General features: G+C 45.3%; 2 protein-coding genes across 4 annotated transcripts in view; both read right to left on the reverse strand.

Annotated features, from left to right (window-relative positions):
• PSEN1 (presenilin 1) overlaps positions 1 to 1,294 on the reverse strand; it is a 60,645-nt gene extending 59,351 nt beyond the window's left edge. The window contains exon 1 of one of the 2 annotated variants that reach the window (XM_073638870.1): positions 1,186 to 1,294. The gene's annotated coding sequence lies outside the window, so the exon portion shown is untranslated. Of the gene's footprint in view, positions 1 to 1,165 lie in introns of both variants that reach the window. The other variant, XM_073638868.1, reaches the window with a different exon arrangement.
• Positions 1,295 to 5,590: 4,296 nt separating this feature from the next.
• Positions 5,591 to 25,727, reverse strand: part of RBM25 (RNA binding motif protein 25) — a 36,921-nt gene continuing 16,784 nt past the window's right edge. For both annotated transcript variants that reach the window (XM_073638873.1, XM_073638872.1), the window contains exons 9-18: positions 22,045 to 22,316; positions 21,536 to 21,710; positions 21,357 to 21,446; positions 21,176 to 21,249; positions 12,455 to 12,605; positions 11,019 to 11,346; positions 9,612 to 9,886; positions 8,787 to 8,885; positions 7,566 to 7,613; positions 5,591 to 7,390 (exon numbers count right to left, since the gene is read on the reverse strand). In XM_073638873.1, coding sequence (XP_073494974.1) covers positions 7,298 to 7,390; positions 7,566 to 7,613; positions 8,787 to 8,885; positions 9,612 to 9,886; positions 11,019 to 11,346; positions 12,455 to 12,605; positions 21,176 to 21,249; positions 21,357 to 21,446; positions 21,536 to 21,710; positions 22,045 to 22,316 — 1,605 coding nt within the window. In that variant the 3' untranslated portion in view covers positions 5,591 to 7,297. The remainder of the gene's footprint in view (positions 7,391 to 7,565; positions 7,614 to 8,786; positions 8,886 to 9,611; positions 9,887 to 11,018; positions 11,347 to 12,454; positions 12,606 to 21,175; positions 21,250 to 21,356; positions 21,447 to 21,535; positions 21,711 to 22,044; positions 22,317 to 25,727) is intronic.

Raw genomic sequence — 25,727 nt, forward strand, 5'->3', positions numbered from 1 at the left:
ATCATTGTGCGTTCTGGTTCTCACAGATGGATTTATAATAAAGGTTTGAAAAAAACTGACACTGATGACAATGTATCCAATCCACTGAGGTGTGAATGAGAACCAACTCCTACATCCGTGACCCTGCAATATGGAGCTGTCTGGTTAATGCACCGACAATACCAGCAAACTACCCTCCCACTCTGTACCGGCGGCAGCCCCCCTATACACACTCTGTACCGGCGGCAGCCCCCCTATACACACTCTGTACCGGCGGCAGCCCCCCTATACACACTCTGTACCGGCGGCAGCCCCCCTATACACACTCTGTACCGGCGGCAGCCCCCCTATACACACTCTGTACCGGCAGCCCCCCTCCCCCCTATACACACTCTGTACCGGCGGCAGCCCCCTATACACTCTGTACCGGCAGCCCCCCTCCCCCCTATACACACTCTGTACCGGCGGCAGCCCCCTATACACTCTGTACCGGCAGCCCCCCTCCCCCCTATACACACTCTGTACCGGCGGCAGCCCCCCTATACACTCTGTACCGGCAGCCCCCCTCCCCCCTATACACACTGTACCGGCAGCCCCCCTCCCCCCTATACACACTCTGTACCGGCAGGCAGCCCCCCTATACACACTCTGTACCGGCGGCAGCCCCCCTATACACACTCTGTACCGGCGGCAGCCCCCCTATACACACTCTGTACCGGCGGCAGCCCCCCTATACACACTCTGTACCGGCGGCAGCCCCCCTATACACACTCTGTACCGGCGGCAGCCCCCCTATACACACTCTGTACCGGCGGCAGCCCCCCTATACACACTCTGTACCGGCGGCAGCCCCCCTATACACACTCTGTACCGGCGGCAGCCCCCCTATACACACTCTGTACCGGCGGCAGCCCCCCTATACACACTCTGTACCGGCGGCTGTGCAGATACAATACATATCCCAGGAGCCTGTGCTGCAGAGTTGTGAGACACTAGTTACACCAGTAGTCAGCAGCACACACGCCTGGGCCGGCAGCACACGGCTCCGTACGATGCCGGCACCGGGCAGACATGGGGCTTGTTATTAGAAGCAGACAGTATAAGGAGGAGCCGTTGTTTCCGGTGAACAATAAAAGGGGATGTCAATAAGGCGCCATATGCTCCGCTCCCGGGACCACACACTCACCTCCCGCACTGTCCGCTCACCCCGCACTCCCGGTTATCGCTTCTCTTTAACGACCGTACGGATCTGTGATGATCAGGTGTCTCGGTGTGCAGCGCACACTTCCGGGTCATGACCTCACGTACCAGCGTCACACGTCCGGGGCGCGGCGCCATCTTGTGATGGGAAGCCGTGGGATTTGTACAGTGCAGCTCAGACTAGGAGTGTGAGGGCTCCAGCATTACCTCCTCCTCTCCAGTCACATCCATCTCTGTGATTAATAACAGCAAGGACTCAATTACTATAGTGATAATGGAGTACACCCATTGTAATCTCCATGTTTCAGGAGCCGTCGCCATGGAGATCGCGGGCGGCAGTATAAAGCCATTTCACATGTTCAGTATTTGCTCAATATTTTACCTCAGTATTTGTAAGCCAAAACCAGGAGTGGGTGATAAATACAGAAGTGGTGACGTGTTTCTATTATACTTTTCCTCTGATTGTTCCACTCCTGGTAAATAGGTAAAAAACTGACCAAATACTGAACGTGTGAACATGGCCTAAGGGCTTTGCTCACATGGAGTTTTTGATTAGCAGAAGTTCTAAAAACCATGAAGAGATCAAAGGCCATTTTCCTACTTTTTTTTAAAAACTTATCCTCTCCAAAAACTGGAAAAAATTCTTCCAATTCATGCAACTTGGGACTCGCTGTCATTGCTCTAAAATGTCCACCATATTGCCCTGGCCATATAACATGGACAAGGATTGCAACGCAATGCTTGGACTGGCCGGCGGCTCTCCCCACCCGAACGTGACAGCTTCATGTATTTCTATGCAGCTGTTAGGCTCAGGTGGGGAGAGCCGCCGGCCAGTCCCTGCATTGCGATCCTAGTCCAAGTTATACGGCTGTCTGACTCTTCCCTTAGGTGTATAACTGGTCTTATGCATAGAATAGGGATAACTTATTGATCGCTGGGGGTCTGATCAGTAGGACCCCCAGAGATCCAGAAAATGGAGTGAGGATTGAGCATGTGCATTCTGACCCCATTCATTCTCTTTCGGATTGTTGAGGATAAAAACGGAGTACTGCGCTCACCTCTCGTCGGTCCTATAAAGAATAAATAGAGCGGTGATGCACATGCTCGACCCCAGCTCCAATCAGTGGTCGGACCCCCAACGATCAATAAGTCACCCCCAATCATATTTCTACAGGATAATATATACTTGGCACAATCCTTTTCATGTGAAATTCCTATAAATAAAATTCTCTACATTTTCCATTCTTGTGTAAGATCTTTAAAAAAGACATTGAAAAACTGGGGCAAGTTCAGAGAAGAGCTACCAGGATGGTGAGCGGACTGCAAACTATGTCCTATGAGGAACGGGAAAAAGAGCTGGGAATGTTTAGCTTGCAAGAAGGCTAAGAGGAGACTTAATAGCTGTCTACAAATATGTAGAGGGATCATCCTTATTCTCATTTACACATGGAAACACAAGAAGCAATGGAATGAAACTGAAAGGGAGAAGATACAGATTAGATATTAGAAAACATTTTTTGCCAGTGAGAGTGATCAATGAGTGGAACAGGCGGCCACGAGAGGTGGTGAGTTCTCCTTCAATGGAAGTCTTCACACAGAGGCCAGACAGACATCTGTCTGAGATGGTTTAGTGACTCCTGCATTGAGCCGGGGGTTGGACACAATGACCCTGGAGGTCCCTTCCAACTCTGACATTCTATGATCTCTCAGTACCTTAACCCAGATCTGTATTGTATACGTCACACATGCCTACTGCATACTGGTATCATATATGCGTCCCCCTTAAAATAACATCGTCTCACACAATGCTTTCTCATACTAATGGTGCCACCCCCAATAAGCCCTGAATATAAGGATGGCACACATTAAGCCCAGTGGCGATAACGCCTGATGAGTGCAGGAGTGTGAAGAATCAAGAGGCTGCACTTTTCTGGCTCCTCTTTCGTGGTAAACCTGTGGCGGTAACACAGCGTGATGAGAAATCATTGACCCAGATCAATACTGTTGCCCTCATGACAGACTGCTTTGGATTTTTGGCCAGTGTCCCTGTAGTTGTCATTTCACCCTACTTCCTATTGGTTGCATTTTAATTCCTGAGTTCAGATTTGCTGGTAGCTCTCATAACTATTATCCCATTGCTTATTTTCATTTCAGATACATTGATGATGTCCTTTTCATAATATCCTGGTTCTTGGGCACAGTTTGTTATATAAAAAAAACAAAAACTGCTCTTTGCTTACTGTTCCCGGGTCTGCCGGCGCTCCCAGTATCTGATATTTAGAAAACTGGGAGGAAAAAAAACAGCGCAATAGGGCGTTATCTGGGAGAGATAAAAATAAGGAGGATTTGTGGATGATCCGTGCTGCTGGTCAGCAATATAATAGATCCAAGGCCGGACAAGTGGTAATTGCGCTCATCATTTTTTCTCCTGATAAAGAAGTCTGTCGTACTTCGAAACACGGCGACTAGATAAAGAAAAAACGCTATCACCGTTTGTCTGGACTTGGATCATCCACAAATCCTCCTGATCAGTATCTGATATTGCCTGCACTTCTGACGTCAATCAATCAGTGCGCTCGTTTACGGAGCTCACCGATTGGCTGCTGTCATGACATTAACGCTGCAGCCAAAGTTCAGATAGCGGGAGCATCGGAGACTCAGCAGCAGACTAGGGGATGGTGAGAAAAGAGATTTGTTTGTTTTTTCTAGTTTTTATAACAAATCACCTTGGGAGCCCGGAAATTTTTGAAAGTGGAAAACCCCTTTAAGTTTTAATAGGACCTTTTTTTTCTTCCATCATGACCGTTGATCTGATGGTCCTATAGTTCCCTACAAACTAAACTATTTTGATAGTGTTATTATACAGCACAGTAGACCAATCACACTTGCTAAGCCGCAAGTATTGAGAGGGGGGGGGGGGGGATCTCAAAATCTCTGATCCTGCAATGCACCCTTTGGACGTGTATTTTTCTTTTGGACAGGTGGAAGATACGGTCTAATAAATGCTTTTCAGTGGTACAAATGTGCAAACAACCTCACCGAAACCACGCGGGATTATACCCCATTGCTAGCAAGATGCTTTAAGTTTTACAAAACTAAACTGCTTTTGATCTTATGATTTTATTGTAAGCGTTAACAATAGAATGATTGCTGATGTAGCTTTTTTTTTTTTTTTTTTACCAGGTTTCCAAGTTAGGAAACAATTTATTGATAATTGAGGATTCTGCAGAACCAGGATCACAGGGGAGGAAGGGGGAAACCTCCAGTCGGACCCCCAGCAATCCCTATACTATGGTGCAAACCCTCTATAGGATACTTCTCGAACCAAGAACATGTGCAGTCTTCACTTGGAAACAAAGGTTTCTATGGTCTGGAAGTCTCTTGGAGTTCTGCAATTGAAAGTAAGGGTGGATAGCAACTTTCTGTAATCCATATTCCACCTGCTCAGTCATCCAGGGTTACTTGCTTTTTGTTTTTTCTTATAAGTGTTGCTGACCGTCAAAGCAACATTTTCTTTTCTTCCAGAGACAAATAAATATGCCACATTTTGCAGTTAAAAGAGATTTTCTTTAGTGTGTGAATAAATTGCTGTCAGAATGTAAGGTATCGACAAGGGACCTAAGGGCTGACGTTTCTCCTTGTGGAGAGTGACATGCCTGGCTATGACGGTGTAAGGAGACTTATAGGCCATGCAATGTCCTTCTGGGAAAATAAATTAGCAAATTGCCTCTTCCGTGAAGAAGACACCTTTCACCTCTAGTGCCACCTATTGGAAGTAGCTATCCTAAAAGTCAATATCGACCATTTAAAGAAAAGAGTGATGTCGCAAAGCTCCTTAACCTTTTCACGACCTTGAGTTTTTTTGCATTTTCGTTTTTGCTCCCCTTCTTCCCAGAGCCATAACTTCTTTACTTTTCCGTTAATATGGCTATGTGAGCGCTTGTTTTTTTGCGGGACGAGTTGTACTTTTGAACGACAGCATTGATTTTACCGTATAGTGTACTGGAAAATGGGAAAAAAATTCCAAGTGCGGTGAAATTACAATAAAAGTGCAATTCCACAATTGTTTTTTACTATGTTCACTAAATGCTAAAACTGACCTGCTGTTATGATTTTCCAGGTCATTATGAGTTCATAGATACTAAACATGTATAGGTTCTTTTTATGTGGTGAAAAAAAAAATCCAAAAGTTTGTCCAAAAAAGAAAAGGCGCCATTTTCAGAGACCGGTAGCGTCTCCATTTTTCGGGCACTGTGGCTGGGTGAGGGCTTATTTTTTGCGCGTCAAGAGATTGAGAGAGCGATTTAACATGCTAACAGCCACGCGTGGATCACTTTTTTTTTTTAAGTGGCCGAACAATCAAACAACTTTTTCAAACACCTACATTTTCAGGAGAAACAGGACAAGACAGTTTTAAGAAAAAAATGTTTTACCATTGCGAGGTCATGGGGAACATAAGCATTTAGTAACACGGATGTCAGGAAACCTATAAAGACTAAGTGCACATATCAAATATATACATTTTAATGTTGAATTATATACAGAATAAGCCTTTAATGGCTTGACAATTTCCAAATGCAAGTTGTCTGGCAATCGGATCACAGCTTCCACATTAGACAAACCAATGTTTTTTGTTTTTTTTAAATACATTAACTGATATCGCAGCAGTTTTACAATAAAAAAACAGCAGTTTCAGGTTCAATTGTTAATCCGTCCCAATAAAAAATAAATATTGGTCAGCTGTACAATACGACTACATAGAGTATAGCGAGATCTAGCAACTCATCTCTGTGAATTGGGATTACAGTGTTTATCCCGAGCACATGCTGATGAACGCAAGCCGATAACTGACTGCACGAGGGACATTTTCCCCAAATGTACTGTACCAAAAGAGAAGACCACCACTAGATTTTACAGCAGGTTATTTAATAGACACTGATCTGTGGACAAGCCACGTGGCAGCATTGAGCCAGTTCTCCCCCCTCCCGTCATCCCAAATACTTTTCTTCCTTCTTAGGGGGTCAATCGGAATAAAATAAAATCTTATATATATTCCACAGTTATTGCCAAAAACATCCAATGGAAATCTGCGACTAATGATTTAACATAAAAAAAAAAAAAAAAAGTTTATTTTGCAACAAAATAAAATGTTCTTGATATTAAACTTTTTTTCGGCTGCTCATATTTAATGGAGATTAAAAAGGGAGTAAAAATGTGAAGAAAAAAAAAAAAAGGGGTCGATATAAGACAATAGGTTGCAGCCCTTTTCCAAGGTATTACAACAATTGAACAGTGTTCATCAGAAGCAAGAATCAGCTCTGATGCATTCAGTTAAGGTTTGGTGTCTATTCATCCTTTTAAGCCAAATCCCAAAGGAAAAGCAGCAAAACAGTACTGTGTGAACAAGGGATATGGCTTAAAGTGACAAACGGCTTATTTTAAACTTAGGAATAAAGCGATATGCATCACAACTGCAAGAAAACTGTATAGTATAGAAACACCAGAGGGCGACACAGCCACGACATTGGCATATTACATTGTGTGGATCCAGTTCCATGGAGAATAAGAGTCTTTACACCTCTTCATGTTGGATTCGGTAGAGACAACATGTAAGATTACTACATAACATAGTAAAGCAAGGGGTCGTGTAAAATCAGGAAAGCAGACCGGTCTTCAAAATCCTAAAAAGTCACAAGTGAATCAGAAGTCTGTTCTTCGTATGTACAACAGGCAAGGAACATAAGTGCAAACGGATTGGAAAAAATTGAAAATTTTAATATGAACATGGACTTGAAAAACACCAGGAGATGCCATTTTACAGCAGCTGTAGTTTTTTTTAAACCGTACCTGGTTTACTTGTGTGCCTAAATACTGTGATGATGAGCTTTAAGAGGCCAATAGCCGAGAAGTTACTATTAAATGGAAAAAAAAGAAAAAATCACTTTGTCTACAAAGTCCCGATCTTACAAGAGTCCGAAAACTGTGGAATTCTGAGCATCTCTGCAGAAATCTGGGACTGCAATATATTGCTCCTCAATGTTTCAGTGACGGCTAAGATGTCATTTCGGTATACGGATTTTCTTTTCTTTTCTTTTTTCAAATTATGCGTTATTGTGCTTTATTTCACAAGACCAATTTTCTTTGCTTCTGTTTCGTATATTAGTAGCCTCCACATTTTTACTATGAATACTTCTGCTTCTTCATCCAGCACCTGTGGGAGAGTTAAAAAAAAAAAAAAAAAAAAAAAAAAAATATGTTATACAAGAATAAAAAAAATTTGAAAAAATATCTGCAAAAGGAATAAATAATTCTCATGAAGAGATTTCCAAGGAAAATTATGAACTTAAACATGTGCACAAACACACGGGGGGAAAAAAAATACTTACCATGGCAACATCATCTAAAATGCTTTGAGGTGAACTGTGAGCCATTACCTATCAAGTGAAAAAAAAACAAAAAAACACGAGTCAAATATCCAAAATGTAATAATAGAAGTTACTTGACATCCCCAATAATAATTTCACAAGAACCTTGGGGGTTGAAACTTAAGGGGGTGCGTTTACAATTAAAGATTTTGTAACTCTAAATGACCGCTGATTGGTGGATTTATTTACCAATAGGGGGGGTCGCTTAATAGCCGGTTTATACAGGCGGACCACACAACAGATGAGCACTGAGCGGTCTGTAATAGATCACTCGGTGCTCATAGGATGAGCAGGGCGAATCCTATTTATATAGGGATATGTGCTGCAGAGATTGATGATCTTTTCACCAGACGAACCTAAAGATCATTTCACCCGACGAACAAGCATTTTGCTAATTTATCAGCCCGTTTACACTGCACGTTTATCATAAAGCAATAGTCAGGCAGTGTAAATACACCTTGAAAGGGTTAACCACCACTTTGATATAGGGATAGGCCATCAGTATCAATTGGCGGGGGGGGGGGGTGTCTGATCTGCGCGAACCAGAAGTGCCCAAAGTGTCGAAGAGTTGGCAATCCGCTCCTGTTTATATCCAGTGTCTGCTGGAGCTGCACACTGCTGATCGGGGGGGGGGGGGGGGGGGGTTGAGGGTGTCAGACCCCCACGGATCTGAAATTAATGTTCAATAAAGGTGGAAAACTTCTGTAAGGTGTTCGTGTTTAAAAGACTGAAGGCTTGAACTTCATTAAAGGCTTTACTGAATCATTTAGTGTTACGGGACAGGACATATATGACAGGCCAGGACATATATGACAGGCCAATCAATCATCATCTTGGAGAGTTAGCTACACCTTAGGAACAATTATTAAATCAAATTCAATAAAAAAACTAAAAAAAAAAACTAAGGGCCAGCACTGAAGTTTTCACATTAAACCATTGTAAAATGTTCTAATACAACCACAGTAATTTACTAGGGATCCTCAGTACTAAGGCCCGGTAATAAAAGAAAACCTAAGCAGCGGATTTCATCAGCGTTCCTTCACAAGTTATCATGCAGTAAAAAAACGTCAAACAGACAACTCTAGATCCTAAAAACAAGAGGACTCTGGAAACGATTAAAAAAATAACTAAGTAACCAAGGCAATTGTGTAAGATGACGAGTTATTTCTTTATTTTACTTACTTTGGAACACACAAAATCAACTAGGGTAGCTTCTTCTTCGCCAATATATTCAATGATCTTCTTATTAATCCAGGGCCTAATTCTCCGCTCCATTAACGTCTAAAGGGTCACAAGTTAGAGAAATGGTATCACATTATTAAAAGTCATCTGTATAACCCAAGTGGGTCTAAGTATATGTTAAGTATGTGCACAGTTGACACATTAAGAGCCTACAGTATTTATCCGCTTTAAATTGGGTAACATCTTTTTATTTTTGCAAGTCAAATGGAAAAAAAAATTGCCATTGTCTGCGCTTCAACCTATACAATTGTCACCAAAGTGGAGGAGTAACCGAACATTTTAATGAATTTGTAAAAGAGTATTCAAAATAACTTCTAATTTATTGATCCAATTCTCTGCTCCTTCAGGCTTAGGAAACATTTCTCCTTGTAGAGAGAGACATGCCAAGCCTGGCATGCCAAGGTGAGGAGACTTAAGCCTTGCAATGCTCCTCTGAGAAATTAAAAATGCAAAATTGTCTCTTCAGAGAGGAAGAGGAGCTAGAACTCCGTGCCACCAGCTGGAAGTAACAATCATAAAAGTCAATATTGACCCTTTAATGAGCCTTGCCACATGACAGGATAAAAACTAAACTAGAAACCAGTGTTTCAGGGTGATGCCCCTTGTCAGCGCAAAGTGTGAGATCTGCTTTGGCTTGTCTCATGTATGACCGGATGTGTAGGAGTCCAGTTCACAGTAGGGTCGGCAGGCTTCTAACCACCTAAATTGTGTGCGAAGTTTGGTAGGGCACAGACTTCATATAGCCATCAATAAAAATGTACTCACAGTGTCTACAATGGACCAGTCCAGGGGATAAGCAAACAGCTCTGGTTTAGCGGTGGGTATTTTTTCGATGAGACTCTTGATATGTTTGCGTTTCTCTTCAGTGTTCACATTATTTTTGGCAGAGGATTTGTCGTCATCGCCATAATCCAATGGCACCAGTTTCCTTTTCCGAGGTACCTCATCGCTATCTTCATCCTCAAATTTGTTGAAAACACTATCTACCGGTAGTTTCTTCCTTTTAGTAGCACTTGTTTGGCTGGGACTACTGGAAGCGCCTAAATGTGAAAGAGGGACAGTAAAAGATTATAGGATGCAAGAACCCCACAAGGAAAATACTCATAGCGATTATTGCCATGTTAACACTCCACATTTGTAGAGACAAGCTACGACTTTTTTCATCAAACTCCAGCTTATAAGTGTAACCATCATTTTACTTTGTAAATCAATAGTTCAGGTGAAAATAAGTAAATTTGTAATATATCTTATGAGAGAATTTAGCTTTATTTTCCTCCTGATCGATCAGTCTTAAAACTTTCAGTTCTCGGATAAAATCTATTTTCAGTGAATACAGACCTTCCCATTACGGAGATAGGAGATGACAGCTGGTGCTCAGAAGGTTCTATGGAGAACTTTAAAGGGACCTTGTCACGTAAAAAAAATGCTATTGGAGCATTAGAACTGGCTGTCAGTCAGTGCCGGTGGCCTGGTTAAATCCACCGCTCTCTATGCACAAAACGGTGACTAAAACCGCACCCCTATGACTGAAAGCCAGAGGCTACTGGGGGGGATTAAAGTTCATTTCCTCCTGGCAGTGGGGCTGTCACAGTGTCAGAAGACTAGTAATCTGCAGATTAAACCATTATCTGCAGGTTAATCATTTCAGGAGAACTTGCAGCAGAATGTTTGTTGGCCTCTAGCTCCTCCCCTTGCCATAGAATGTTACGAGCACAAACTGTCATCTAGTTCAGTAATGGGAAAATCTGTTTTCACCAAATACAGATTTTACCCATGAATTGAGAGTGAAAGGATCAATAGGATCAATCCTGGAGGAGAAATAAGCAGATTGCTCTGAGAAGATATATTACAAATTTGCTTACTTTCATGTGATTTATGAAATTAAAGTTAATTACGGTGGTTACTATTTAAATAAAATCTAGAATATAATAAAAACTATTAAATATACATAGAATTATCTCTATCTTTGTAGATATTTAGTATGTCATCATTTATTGTCATGTCTATGGAGGGGAGTTAGAACTCTGTAATATAAGTAGCTTCAACTATATAAATATATATGAAGGAATCAGTATACAATGTTGGACCTAAAAAATATAACAAAGACATCCTGATGTCAAAGAAGGGACATTCACTTTCAGTTGTCAAACAGAAGACACCTCTCACACTCACCTAATTTGAGGCTGAGACCTATTTTCGGTCGGTATTCCTCTTGTGGTTGCTGCTCTGGGGAATTTTCATGGGGAATAATAATACCACACGGAGACTCATCCCCTGGGGAGTTAGGGGTGGCATGGCCACTGCCAGAAGAGACAGACGGGGCAGAACTTATAGGCCGCATGGTGGGCTTAAGGCAGGGTTTTGGTTCAGGTTCTTCCTCCTCCTCAATAGGTTCCTCATGTTTCTCCTCTTTGATGGGTTTCTCCTCTTCCTCCTCTTCAGATTCTGGTTGTGGTTTAATCTGTGGTGGTTGTCTTCGCCTTTCGGCTTCTTGTTCCATCTGCATTTAACACACAGACATGGATTTTAAACAGTGAAACACTTAAGTGTTCTCTCAATATGTAAGAGGTTTCCAAGGCCATGTATCTAATGTAGCTAAAAATGGAATCTAAAAGTAACATTTTATAAGTTTGCTACAGGTACATGTGGGGAAAAAAATCGTTTTTAAGTCCCAACGTACAAACTGTAGTCTCTACAGATCATTAATTAGAAGAGAAGTCAATATTTGCCCCTTCCCACCTTCGGCTCACGTATCCAAAAAAATCTCACAGAAAAAGGAATGACCTTACCAACACCAGGTCAGAATATCAATGCACTAACAGGATACAGCAGGCCGCCATTGGGGGGGGGGGGCGTTATCAATACGCTTCATGTAAGACACTGTGCATCACACATACCTGTGTGACTGGTGCCTTACACAAGCCTCATCTGTGTGCATTTTTTAATACCAGGCAAACACCCCCTTCATGAATTGGTAGGTTTGTGAGTAGCGGTTTCATCAGTATTTTGCACCTGTGCTGTCCCCACCATTATCATGGTGGTCTGCTGCATCCAGTTAGTGCATTGGTATGCTGACCTGGTTTTGGTAAGGTTGCTTCTTTTTCTGTGAGCCCCTTCCCACCTTCCTAACTACTTTCACACTGATGGGACTATCCTTAGGATAGGTCATCAATATGTGATTGGCCGTGGTCCGACACCCGGCACCCTGCGGATCAGTTGTTATCGGTGTCGGTGGCCACAAGTACTTACTTGTAGAGCTGGCCGTCTACTTGTAGTGGTCGCTGCAGGGAACTACACATCCACATCCTATTGATATGAATATGAGGCGGATGTGTAGTACACTGATGCAGCCACTACAAGTAGACGGACAGCTCCGTAACCAAGTACTTCCGGCCGGCGGCCGCCACCGACAAAGGCTTATCAGCAGGAATGCCGGGTGTCGGACCCCGGCCAATCAGACATTGATGACTTATCCTAAGTATAGGCTATTAATGTAAAAGTAGTAAACAACCTCTATAAATTTAGGCCAATACGGATTGGTATCATTTATGAAAATATCATGTTAAATGAATATTTACAGAAAAAAAAATTAAGTGCTTAATACAAACCCTCTGAAGTTCAGCATCTGGGTCCGGATGTCCCTCTGCTAACAGCCGCTGTCTGATTTCTTCTAGCTCTTCTTTCTCTCGTTTACGGTCACGTTCATCTCCCTCAATTTCTTTTTCCCTGTCTCTTAATCTTTTCTGGAGTGCGCTACCTCTGCACAAAACAAATGCTGCACATTAGTAAACTCATTAATAGAACAACTCTTCTTACGTGAGTTTTGATAAATAGGATTATGTCTCTCACTGGAACCCTAGACAGCGGAATAAACAGCAACCTTCATTTTGAGCTAAATAAACTTTCAGCAGCAGAAGGGAAGGAAGGGAGACACAGATCCATTACTAGTGGGTAGGCGGAGCCCCACAGGGATAGATCCCCTCAGATTTATAAAAAGTGACGACCGGCCCCTCCAGCTTAGGCTCCTCCTACTCCCATGTTCCTCAGTTTTAAATTTGAGGTCGCAGAGGATAGTCGCTGCCTTTGCAGCTCCTCAGAAGATTTTATTATTTTTATCCAGAGACCTGGACCCCCCGTGGTCTAGAGGTCTCAGCGCTGCTGGGACCCCTGACCCTCCCCTGGCGGATCTGCGTACCCCCTAAGGAGGTCCCCGCAGAACCCTGCTGGCCCCGGGCGATACAGGGCGCTTCCGGGCGGAGACGCACACCGCTCTTGTGGGGTCCCTGCGCGCTCCGCCATGGGGGGGAGCAAGGGCCACGGCGCCACACATCCATGGGGGTCCCTGTGGCGCTCAGCTGGGTAAGTGCTCTTATGGAGTGCTGTTAGCGGCTGCTGCGGCAGCCGCTGTCACTGTATGTGTTTTTGTGGTGACTGCTGTTTTTTTTCTGCTTGCAGGGACTTCTCTGCATGTAGCGCTTGATCCTCGGCGGGCAGGGGAGCGGGGACGGAGAATTCGCGCGCTCTGTTCATATTCGGCGGGGGGCGTGGCTTAACGTCTCTCTGCTGCCTGTTTGTGACAGGAAGTGCCGGGAAAGCGCGCGCTGGAGATGCCCCAGCCCCTTCTTCCGGCCAGCGTCCATCCTCGTGCTGCGTCTCCTACTCCCTGCTCCCCGCTCTCATCACACCGAGAAGAGCAGTCTCTACCCCAGCTGGTGAGTCTCTCCTGCCTTATAGGCAGAAAGTTCCTTCTACAGCGCAGAGCACTTTCCTTATGTCCTAGCTGACAGGGTGTGCTGTATACGGCGCTGCTTCTTCACATGCTGAGATGGCTCTGACACACACCTCACAAAAAGGGTAGTGTGGATCAGTAGTGCTAACCCCTTCTGAACGGGGTCTGGCCCATCAGGCTGTTAACCCGCTCTGGAGGTGCACCCTTCTGGGATCAGAGGGTGCTTCTCTCTAGTCTGTTAGGTTAACTTTTGCTCTGCAGGCCACTGGGGTAGCTTTTCTCCTTCTAGGAGGAGCTTTAACCCTTCAGTGCCGGGTGATTTTTTGTGCAAGAACAGGCTGTGATAGTGGAATTTACACATCCTTGGTTACTGCACCCATTGTAAGGTTATTACCGCCTTATCCGCGACGCTCACAGCTGTGTGGGGGCATGTCGGATCAGGGACCAGGGAGCGCGGACCTCTCTCCCGGTCCGCTTCAGGATCGGTCACGCGTATCTGATACGCCGGGGTCTTCAACGGCGTCAGGTTCGACGCTAGTTGGGGGTCTCAGTGATGTTAAGGTGGAGGCGCTCACTCGCTCCATTGACAATCTGTCTGACCTCCTGGGCCATTGGGTCTCTGATAAGTCCCAACCGACGTCTAGAAACAAGAAGCGTCTCAGGCCTGTGGCGGCACCGTCTCCTCCGCGCAGTGCGTCGGACGCTTCAGAATCGCCGACAGACTGTTCTGGTGAGATCTCCGATTCTGATGAAGAGAATCGGCGGGGTCGCTCTGCTTCGCTTTCGGGCCGCGTGGACGCTTTTGTTGAAGCTATGCGGGAAGAATTACAACTGTCTGAAGAGGTGACGGAATGCCCTGGCAAATCGGCCCGGCTGTATCAGGAGTCGCGTCGGGCTCGCTCGACGCTGCCGATGCACGAGGAACTTAAGGCGGTGGAGAAAGAATGCCTGTGTCCGGATAAACGTTTCCAAGGGGCGCGGTTGTTTGATGCCATGTATCCCTGTTCCACGGAAACGATCACTAATTGGGTCCCCTCTCCTGAAGTGGATGTGCCATTGTCTCAGCTGAGCAAATCCGCTTTGCTTCCTGTTAAAGGGAAGGCGAGTCTCCAGGACCCGCTGGACAGAAGGAGGGAGTCAGCGGCAAAGTCCATCTATGAGGCTGCCGGTCACGGATTCCGAGCGGCCTTGGGGGCCATGTGGGCTGGTGAGGCTTCGCTGCGGTGGTTGGATCAGCTGCGGACGGCATGGCAAGATGGAACTCCGCTGTCTGAAGTGGAAAGACTCTTCCAGCTCTTGGAAGAAGCAGCCCGATATGGCAGGGACGCAGTGCTGGATACTACTGCGGTGATGTCCAGGGCTCAATCCTCGGCCGTCTCTGTCAGAACACTGTGGCTTAAACAGTGGACCGGTGACGCAGTATCCAAACAGGGTTTGCCGAGTCTGGCGTACAAGGGAGGTCAGCTGTTTGGTTCGGACCTCACGGAGCTGATTGCTAAAGCCAAGGCCAAAAATAAGGCCTTGCCGCAGCGAAAGGCAGCGGTTACTACGTCTGGCAGGTCAAGTGCCGGTAGTGGTCGTCGGTCCTTTCGGCCCCGGGGTCGGTTCGGTCAGCCTTCTTGGAGATCGAATCGTCCCTCGCCTTCCGGAAAGAAGTTCTCCCAGAAATCCCGTACTCCCTGGAAACAACATTTCCGTCAGGACAAGCGGGAGGTTGACAAAAAGCCAGCTAGGCGGACTGACGCCAGGAACCCTCTCGAGGGCTCTCGGGTGGGAGGTCGCCTTCTACAATTCGGGTCTATTTGGGCGTCACGCGTATCGGACGCCTGGGTGACGCGGGTTATGTCGGAAGATTATTTCATAGAGTTTCATTCTCAACCCCCGGACAGGTTTAGTCAGTCGCGCATCCCGTTCGAGCCCAAGCTAGCTGCCGCTCTGCTGCAGGAGGTCGACTCTCTTCTGCAGCAAGGTGTGGTGATTCCGGTTCCGCCGGAGGACCAGGGAAGGGGGTTTTACTCCAACCTTTTTGTGGTTCCCAAAAAGGAGGACAAGTTTCGCCCTATTCTGGACCTCAAAGATTTGAATTTGCATGTCCGGACCCAAAAATTCCGTATGGAGTCTCTTCGCTCCGTCGTGGCGGTCCTGTCGCAGCACGATTTTTTGGTGTCGATCGACATCCACGACGCCTATTTACATGTCCCTATCGGGAGGGCTCACCAGCGCTTCCTGTGGTTCGCCATAGGTCAGGCCCATTACTAGTTTGTGGCCCTACCATTCGGGTTGGCCTCGGCGCCCAGGGTTTTTGCAAAGATTCTGGCGCCGCTCATGGCGCTCCTTCGAAAGCAAGGAGTTACGATTCTCCCCTATCTGGACGACCTGTTGATTGTGTCATCCACAGCGGAGGAGGCGGTAACGGCTCGCGGTCTCTCCCTTCAGCACCTGGAGGTCTTCGGGTGGCTGGTCAATTGGAAGAAGTCGTCTTTGGAGCCGTCGCAGTCAATCCTGTTCTTGGGGATGCATTTCGACACGGTCCGAGCGGTGGTGTCCCTGCCTCCGGACAAACAAGCGAACCTTCGACACCATGTACAGGTTATGAGGTCGGCGATGGCAATGCCCCTTCGGAAGTGTATGCGCCTTCTGGGTCTGATGGTGGCAGCAATGGAAGCGGTACCTTTTGCACAATTTCATTCCCGGGGTCTCCAAAATCTTATTCTGACCCGTTGGGACCGATCGCCGGCTTCGCTAGATCGCTGTGTTGGTATCTCCCGCAGGGTGCGAGAGTCTCTTGGATGGTGGTTACGTCCAGAGGCTTTATCCCTGGGGAAATCCTTCCTCCTCCCACGGTGGTCAGTCATTACCATCGCTGCCAGCATGACTGGCTGGCTGGGGGGGGGTGGGTTTGGAACGATCTCTGGATTCAGGGGGTCTGGTCGTCAGAGGAGTCGTCTCTGCGGATAAACATCCTGGAGTTGAGGGCGATTTTTCTCTGCCTCCGACATTTGACTTATCCCCTTGAGCGGTCTGCCGGTCCGGATTCAAACGGACAATGCGACAGCGGTCGCGTATACCAACCATCAGGGCGGGACGAGGAGTTCCAGACTCATGATGGAGGTCTCTCGGATCCTGGTATGGGCCGAGTCCAGGTCCCAGCCATCTCCGCGATTCACATCCCAGGAGTGCTGAATATCACGGCGGACTTCCTCAGTCGCGAGCAGGTGGATCCCGGAGAATGGAGTCTTCATCCGGAAGTTTTTACACTGCTGTGCTCCCGTTGGGGGACTCCCCAGGTGGACTTGATGGCATCCAGGCTGAACGCCAGGATTCCGACGTTTATGTCCAGGTACAGGGACCCGGAGGCTGTGGCGGTAGATGCTCTGGTGGCCCCGTGGGACCAGTTCGAGCTGATCTACGTGTTTCCGCCGGTATCCTTGCTTCCTCTGGTCATCCGGAGGATCAAACTCGACCGGATTCCGGCAATTTTGGTGGCGCCGGATTGGCCGCGGAGGGCGTGGTATTCAACGCTGGTGTCTCTTCTGGCGGCGCCTCCGTTTCCACTGCCTCTTCGCCCGGACCTGTTATCCCAAGGGCCCATTCGTCATCCGGACCTGAAGTCGCTTAGTTTGACGGCGTGGCACTTGAGACCGAGATCTTGACCCGTCGTGGGTTTTCGGCCGAGGTCATTGCCACCTTACGGGCGGCCAGAGGTCCAGCTACGACCAGGATTTATCACAGAACTTGGGAGGCCTTCTATTCTTGGTGTTCTGGATCGTCAAGGAACCCGAGGGTTTTTTCCATTCCCAACTTCTTGGCTTTTCTGCAATGTGGTTTGTCCAATGGTCTGGCGGTTGGTACCTTGCGGGGTCAGGTATCTGCACTATCTGTGCTTTTTCGGAAGGCTATTGCCTCGCGCAGGGATGTGCGCTCGTTTTTTCGCGGGGTTGCACGTCAGTTTCCGCCTTGGAGGGCGTTTGTGGCTCCTTGGTGGCTCAATCTAATCTTGGAGGCTCTTCAGCATGGACCGTTTGAGCCTGTGGATTCAACTACGCTTTACTTACTTTCTTGGAAGGTGGCCTTCCTGGTGGCGGTCACCTCCTTGAGAAGGGTTTCTGAGTTGGCGGCACTGTCTTGCTCGCCCCCTTTTCTGGAGTTCCACCCGGATCGAGTGGTGCTTCGTACCCGTGGCGATTTTTTGCCTAAAGTGGTGTCGCGTTTCCACGTCAATCAGGACATCGTGTTGCCCTCCCTCTGTCCGAATCCGAAAAGTCCAAAGGAGCGAGCCTTGCACTCATTGGATTTGGTGCGGGCTTTGAAGTTCTGTCAATCACGCAAGGGTTTCGGAAGTCGGACTCTCTTTTTGTGATTCCTGCTGGTCGTCGGGCCTCCAAGGACACTATAGCTCGGTGGATACGTTCGGCTATCCTGGAAGCGTACCGGCTCAGGGGCGAGCCTTGTCCGGTTAAGGTTCGAGCTCATTCCATGAGAGCTGTTGGTTCGTCATGGGCTTTTCATCAGGGGGCCTCGGCAGCGCAGCTCTGCCGGGCGGCTACCTGGCGCTCCGTTCACACTTTTACTAAATTTTATAAAGTGGACGTGAGTGCTTCCGCCGATGCGGCCTTGGGACGCAGGGTCCTGCAGGCGGCGGTGGTTTAGGTTATCTCTTTATCTAGTTTCGGCGCTTGTTGCGCGCTTGACTAAGTTGTTGCGGTGTTGGCGATTCTGCCACTGTTTCCCACCCTTGAGTTCTGGACTGCTTTGGGACGTCCCACTAGTAATGGATCTGTGTCTCCCTTCCTTCCCTTCTGCTGCTGAAAGACAGATTTTGGTAAGACCTTACCTGTAAAATCCTTTTCAGCGAAGGAAGGAAGGGAGACACAGCACCCTCCCAGGGCAGAAGTGTATTATGGTTTCTCTAGATGCGGCGCGACTCCTCTCTGATGGCGGTCATCGAGACTGGGGTCGGCGCGCTAGGGCTCTGTTCCAGCATTGCCAGCTCATCGCAGTTGTCAAGTCCAGTGAGTAGTGCCTGGGACTGTGTGTTTTTTCTGTTATATGCATAACCTGTTCTCTCACATTTCTGAGTTTTCAGAAGAGGCTGTGTTGTTCCGCTGGTGTTGTCTGCTCTTCCTTAGCTTGTGTACGGACTGGAGAATCATGGGAGTAGGAGGAGCCTAAACTGGAGGGGCCGGTCGTCACTTTTTATAAATCTGAGGTGAACTATCCTGTGGGGCTCCGCCTACCCCCACTAGTAATGGATCTGTGTCTCCCTTCCTTCCTTCGCTGAAAAGGATTTTACAGGTAAGGTCTTACCAAAATCCGTCTTTTCCCTGAGTATATACAGCGAAGGAAATAAGTATTTGATCCCTTGCCGTTTTTTGTAACTTTGCCCACTGACAAAGACATGAACAGTCTATAATTTTAAGGGTATGTGCACACGATGCAGAAATGAAGCAGAAAATTTCTGCATCATTTCTGCATCTCCCTGGCAGAAAAAACGCATGCAGATTGTGCATGCGTTTTTCCTGCACAATACATGAGGATCCACAAGCGTTTCCACATGCAGATTGACAAGCGCTTTCCAGGCGATTTTAGCATCACTTGGAAAGTGCTTGATAACTAGGTCACACTATATAAATCCATGCAAACAGCATGGATTTATATAGTGTGACCCGAGAGAGTGTATATACTTACCTCCGATGGCCCGCGCTGTCCTGCTTTACAAAGTTCCCGGCTGCCGGCAACTTTGAATTGAAAGACCTGCCGACGTCAGCGTCACGTGACCCGTCACATGACTCAGCGCAGGTCCTACAACTCACTGCAAGTGCCGGGAACCAAGCGGGAGCGCTGCGCGGGCCGACAGAGAGTAAGTATACATTTATTTTTTATTTTATTCTTTTTTTACAGCTTTTTTAATGGTACCTGGGTGTGGATGAGACTCTCCTGTCCTCCACACTCGGGTACCATCCGCATATTAGAACGCACCAATAGCGCAAGTACAGATGCTGTCTTGCGGAATTGGCGCGTTCTAATGCAAGTCAATGGCGGCGAAATCGCCGCGTTTCCGCAAAATTAATTGACATGCTGCGGATTTTTGACCGCAGCGTTCACGCTGCGGAAAAATCCGCATCATGGGCACAGCACATGCGGATTTCCATTGGGGAACATTGCTTCCCTTCTACCATGCGTTTTTCATGCGTTTCCGCCGGGTTTACGCAACTGCAAAAACGCCGCGGAAACGCATGAAATACGCATCGTGTGAACTCAGCCTAAGGGTAGGTTAATTTTAACATTGAGAGATAGAATATCCAATAACAATCAAGAAAATCACATTGTATAAATTAGATAAGACGCTGGGTGAGAAGGAGACAACTGTTGGTGCAATAGTAAGAAAATGGTAGAAATACAAAAATGACTGTCAATCGCCATCGATCTGGGGCACCATGCAAAATCTCACCTGGTGGGGTATCCTTGATCATGAGGAAGGTGAGAGATCAGCCTAAAACTACACAGGGGGGGGGACTTGTTAATGATCTCAAGGCAGCTGGGACCACAGTCACCAAGAAAACCATTGGTAACACATTGCGCCTTAAAGGTTTAAAATCCTGCAGTGCCCGCAAGGTCGCCCTGCTCAAGAAGGCACATGTGCAGGCCCGTCTGAAGTTTCCCAATGAACACCTGGATGATTCTGTGAGTTATTGGGAGAAGGTGCTGTGGTCAGATGAGACAAAAATTCAGCTCTGGCATTAACTCAACTAGCCGTGTTTGGAGGAAAAGAAATGCTGCCTATGACCCAAAGAACACCATCCCCACTGTCAAGCATGGAGGAGGAAACATTATGTTTTGGGGGTGTTTCTCTGCTAAGGGCACAGCACTACTTCACCGCATCAATGGGAGAATGGATGGAGCCATGTACCGTAAAATCCTGAGTGACAACCTCCTTCCCTCCGCTAGGACATTAAAAATGGGCTGTGGCGGGGTCTTCCAGCAAGACAATGACCCAAAACATACAGCCAAGGCAACAAAGGAGTGGCTCAAAAAGAAGCACAGTAAGGTCATGGAGTGGCCTAGCCAGTCTCAAGAGCTTAATCCCATAGAAAACTTATGGAGGGAGTTGACGCTCTGAGTTGCCAAGCGACAGCCTCAAAATCTGAATGATTTAGAGCTGATCTGCAAAGAGGAGTGGACCAAAACTCCTCCTGACATGTGCGCAACCCTCATCATCAGCTACAAACAACATCTGACTGCTGTGCTTGCCAACAAGGGTTTTGCCACCAAGTATTAAGTGTTGTTTGCTAGAGGGATCAAATACTTATTTCTTATTTCTCACTGCAAAATGAAAATAAATGCATCTAATTTATACAATGTGATTTTCTAGAATTTTTTGGGAATTCTATCTCTCAATGTTAAAATTAACCTACCCTTAAAATTATAGACTGTTCATGTCTTTGACAGTGGGCAAACTTATAAAAACAGCAAGGGATCAAATAATTATTTCCTTCACTGTATATATGTAATGAAGGGCAGTAGCGTCATCATGAAGACATAGCAGAAATGTAGTTTGTATTCCTGTCAAAATCATACAATACACGGAAAAATAAAATACCTATAATACTTGGGATCATCTCGGTCATCATCATAATCTTCTAAAAATTCCTTTAATCTTTTTGCTTCTTTTGCCTGTTAGGAAGGCAGGAATAAAAAAGGAAAAAAATCAATTATGAAACAAAAGTAAAGAATGGACAGAAGAGACTAAATAAGAGGTGGCACATCACAGGACAAAGTACCATATCTCTGCGTTTTTCTTCCTCTCGCTCAGCTTCCTTTTCATAATCTCTAGCTTTTTTCCTTTCTCTGATCTCCCAATTTTTAAGACGCTAAAAAGAAAGAAGGTTTAAAGAAGAATATTTTGGAATACAACTATTAAAACAAAAAGTCACTTCCTTACTAACAGTCAAACATTTACCTCTTGGTAAGCAGCTTCCTTTTCTCGCAGTTTTCTTTCTAGTTTTCGGCGCTCATAGGTTTCTTCTTCATCCTCCTCTCGGTCCCTTTTTTTCTCTTTTTCTCTGTCCCTTTCTCTGTCTCGTTCCCTTTCTCGTTCACGCTCCCTTTCTCTGTCCCTGTCTCTACTTTTCTCCCTGAAAAAAATAATCCAATTTATATAGCTATAATGATTCATCGCAGAAGTTTCTGCAACTATGAAAATCTATTACATGTATCTGAATGGATTTCTCCTGGTTTTGTTCTAATGAATGGAACATAGGAAAATATTTCTGCAGCAAATGTGTGAATTTATTTCATCTCTTGTACTTCTAACCTTTATTCAATACTAATAAAAGGCAAAATATTATTTCAAACACATAAGGAGTCTTGAGAAGGAATGACATGATTTGGAGCCAGAAAAGGGGAAAAATCATGAAACAAAGATCAATGTATAAAACTCTTATTATATAGCCTTAAGCATAGATGTACCTTGATCGGCTGCGATCCTTACTATGATCTCTCCCACGGTCTCTATCCTTTTCACGATCTCTGTCTCTATCACGGTCCCGGTCTCTGTCTCGCTCTCTCTCTTTGTTTCTGTCGCGATCCCGTTGCTCTCTTTCTTTTTCCTTCTCGCGCTCTTTGTCTTGTTCCCGTTCGCGCTCTCTTCGCTCTCGCTCGCGTTCCCTCTGCCTTTCCCTCCGTTCTTTCTCAAACTCTTGTCTCTCCTTTTCCTTTTTGCCTTTCTCCTCTTCCAGTTTCTATGAATAGAGATGGGGATTGTTAATGCAAGATTATATATAAAAAAACCAAAACATTTAAAATAAAAATAAGGAAAAAAAAAAATCGAAATGTGTCGCAAAAATAAAAAAAGGCACAAGACTAGATTCCGTGCAAGAAGTATTAAGCTACAAGGACCAGAAATCTCCAACCATGGTTTTCTAAGGGATCCAGGGCTCATGGTAAAGCAGCAATTCATATCCCGGGAGGAGAAAAAAAGGACTAGAAAAATAAAGGACATGGGATACATTGTGGCTTAGATACATGGCATGAATACAGAAGTGTTTTAGTCCAAGTAAATGCATAAATATTTTAGTACTGAAGATGCCACAAAAAGAAGAGTAGCATTAAAGGGAACCAGTCACCTCTACAAATGTCATTTACCTACATAGTGGTAATATGCAGGTAGTGTGTAAATTCTCTTCACACGTTGCGTTTTTGCTGTGTGTTTTTTTTCTGCAGGCAAAACCTGCTCTCTTAGCAGTAAAGAAGCTGCTTAAAAAATAAAAGCAGGTTTTGCTGCGTTTTTCAGGTACATTTGCATGCTGATACAGTTTAGTGGCTGCTGTTTTTGAGTTTTCTGCACCAAAACCTGATACCTGTATTTTGGCTGTGTTTTTGCACCTACTCATTGCTTTCTATGGGTGAAAAAAATGCTGCAAAAACGCTGAAAGTGACATGCTGCAGTTTTAAAAAAAGCAGCAGCTTTCCAATTCAGTCAGGAACAAAAAACAATGTGTGTGCATGAGATTTCTGAAATCTCAGCTTTTGCTGGTACTGTAAAACATAGCTTTTAATTTGCATAAAAACAAGCAGCAAAAACACAACGTGTGAACATAGCCTTAGACAGGTTTACTGGAACAGCGGCTGCAGAGAGAAAAATCAGGCTGTAATCACTCCCCTGCGCGCTGATCAGCAGCCTGTTTTGCACACATATGCTGTAGAGCAGGCTGTCAATCAAGGAGTGTAATAACAGTGTGCTTAAAGAAGTTGGCCACTACTTTTTATGATTGACCGGGTGCCCATAAGTGTTTTTCTTATTACCTTCTGTTGTCTTTCTTGCCTGTGAGTGGTGCTATTGCTGGCCGCTCACAGGCATCACGTGACCCCCCAGCTGCAGCCGGCTTTTTCTTCCACTGATGTCAGGTCAAGTTCCGGCTAGCCTGTAATAGCAATAACGCCGCTCACAGGCAAGAAGGACACTTATGGGCACAGGGTCCATCAATTGGGGCAATCAGAAAAAGCAGTGGCCAACTTCTTTAATATTTAGTGACTAATTACTCCCTGCACCGCCCCGACGACTGGAAGTGAGAAAACAGCTGTAGAGAAAAATAAAACTTCATTTTCTCCCTGTGTCCGCTGCTCCAGTAAACGAGACTGACTTGATGTGATCGCTATTTACCTGCAGATTACTACTATAATTGAAGGTAAATTTTATTTTTTTCAAGGTAACAAGTTCCCTTTAAAAAAAAACAACTCAGATCCTGATGCACGGACTGGAAGAGAGTCTCCTGACCCGAACTTGGCAGCCTCATGTATGTCTAAGAGGATGCAGAGATCTGGAGCAGAAGACCTGCGGCCAGTCTGTGCATTACGGTCTGAGTACTGACTGAGAAACCCGGCCCGCGTGATACCGGCCTTAGTCTAAATAGCTGGTGGCGAGGTGGATTAGATGTCATTTCTTCATAGACATCTTTTTGGATCGTACTCTTCGATAGAAACTAAGTAAAACTGCAAACATGAAATGCTGCTTTTTTAGAGTAAAATAAAAACACAAGAAAATAGAGTGTGTACTTGTCGCTTCAAGCACACTATCTGACGCCAAATTCTACTGGGAAAGATTGGTGGGCAAGTTGATTTAAAAAAAACAACCAAAAAACGCAACGGCAACATTTACCTACAACAAGACTAGGAATGTCGGCAAACTTACAAAATGTTGGTTTAGCTCTTCACAGAATGACGCTAAACATAGAAACTGCAGGAAGGTTGGAAATCACGTGCGACATGGAATCTACAGGGGGGTATCCACTTGTTCCATAGCAATGGCCAAAAAAATATTAATTATTTTATGGTGGGTAAAAAAATAAAAAAAGTGTGTCTGTGCCCCCAAAATACCTTGAACACATTGGAAATAAAGACATCCACAGATCATATATCCATCCTTGTTAGCAATGGTTTTGAATTAACTTACAGATGATGTGCTAGGACATGGCTCTCCAACACGGGATTAACTTTGCCTACAAGCTATGATTCTGGGAGGAAGAGCAAGTACATTTTCAAAGACAGACAAGACCATTCTAGGTGCACAAATGTCTACGCATCACAGTTTAGATCTGATGGCAATTTAGCAACAAAATGACTTTGCACCCCTTCAATCTCACGTTTTTTTTAGGTAATTAAAACTACAACAAAATACAAACATGGCATTGTAAAAAAAAGAAAAACAAAAAAATACATTCAAATAAAAATCATTTAAAAGATATCTTACCTTTACAAATGAGCCGTTGGTTGGATCCCGGGAAAGAGTATGTACAGGTAAAGGAGGAATAGAGCGAGAAGGACGCAGACAGGAGGGAAGACATTCACAATGCAAATGCAGGAGGTCGTGACTCAATGGGATTAACCCTGCACATTGTAGCAGTACAAGCATGACGAGAAGTGAGAAAGGGAGAAGAAACACACAAAGTGCATCACACAAAGGGGACCTATGTCATATATATATTGGATCGTGTCATTGCTACTTTTGTAACTGTCCTGTGTTATCTTTGGAAACTTACCTCTTTCAGGCATTACAAACTGTAAAAGTTACTCCACCAGGGTTAATACTTACATTTTAATTTTCTAGAAGATCCAAGTTTCATGATGATCCAAAATATCACATGAATGGGATTATATAAATCCAAAGACTAAGGGGGTGGGGATAATATATATTGTATGTGTAAGGAAATAACGCTAGATCCTCAGCCTAGTAATGGTGATATAGCTCAATCAATAAAATGGTTAATATTGGAGGTTTAGTTTTATTTGCACTTTGTTAGTATTAAAAAATGGGGGATAAAAAAAAACGAAAAAAAAAAAAGTGTAGAGAAATCAGAAATCACAGCATAGACAGAAAAAGGTGGAAAGTAATAAGAGAAGAGAAGAGGGGAAAATAAAAATCTTACCTTCTGGTCTTCAGATTCATCAGTGCTGTAAATGGACACCCCCTACATTACTCATACCCTGACAGCCATAAGGGGGCTGCAGTGTTATTTTAGACATCCCTACCAAAACATGCAAAGGTTCACTGTGCTACATAAGCTGCACAAAACCACAGCGCAGCCTTTGCACTTACTCTACAAGGCAAGGAAAGTCCATGTACACACATTAAACGCAATGCACTTTCCTAAGAA

Source organism: Phyllobates terribilis, unplaced genomic scaffold (assembly GCF_046119375.1).
Source record: "Phyllobates terribilis strain yellow unplaced genomic scaffold, ASM4611937v1 Scaffold_7__3_contigs__length_470593459, whole genome shotgun sequence".
Taxonomy (NCBI): domain Eukaryota; kingdom Metazoa; phylum Chordata; class Amphibia; order Anura; family Dendrobatidae; genus Phyllobates; species Phyllobates terribilis.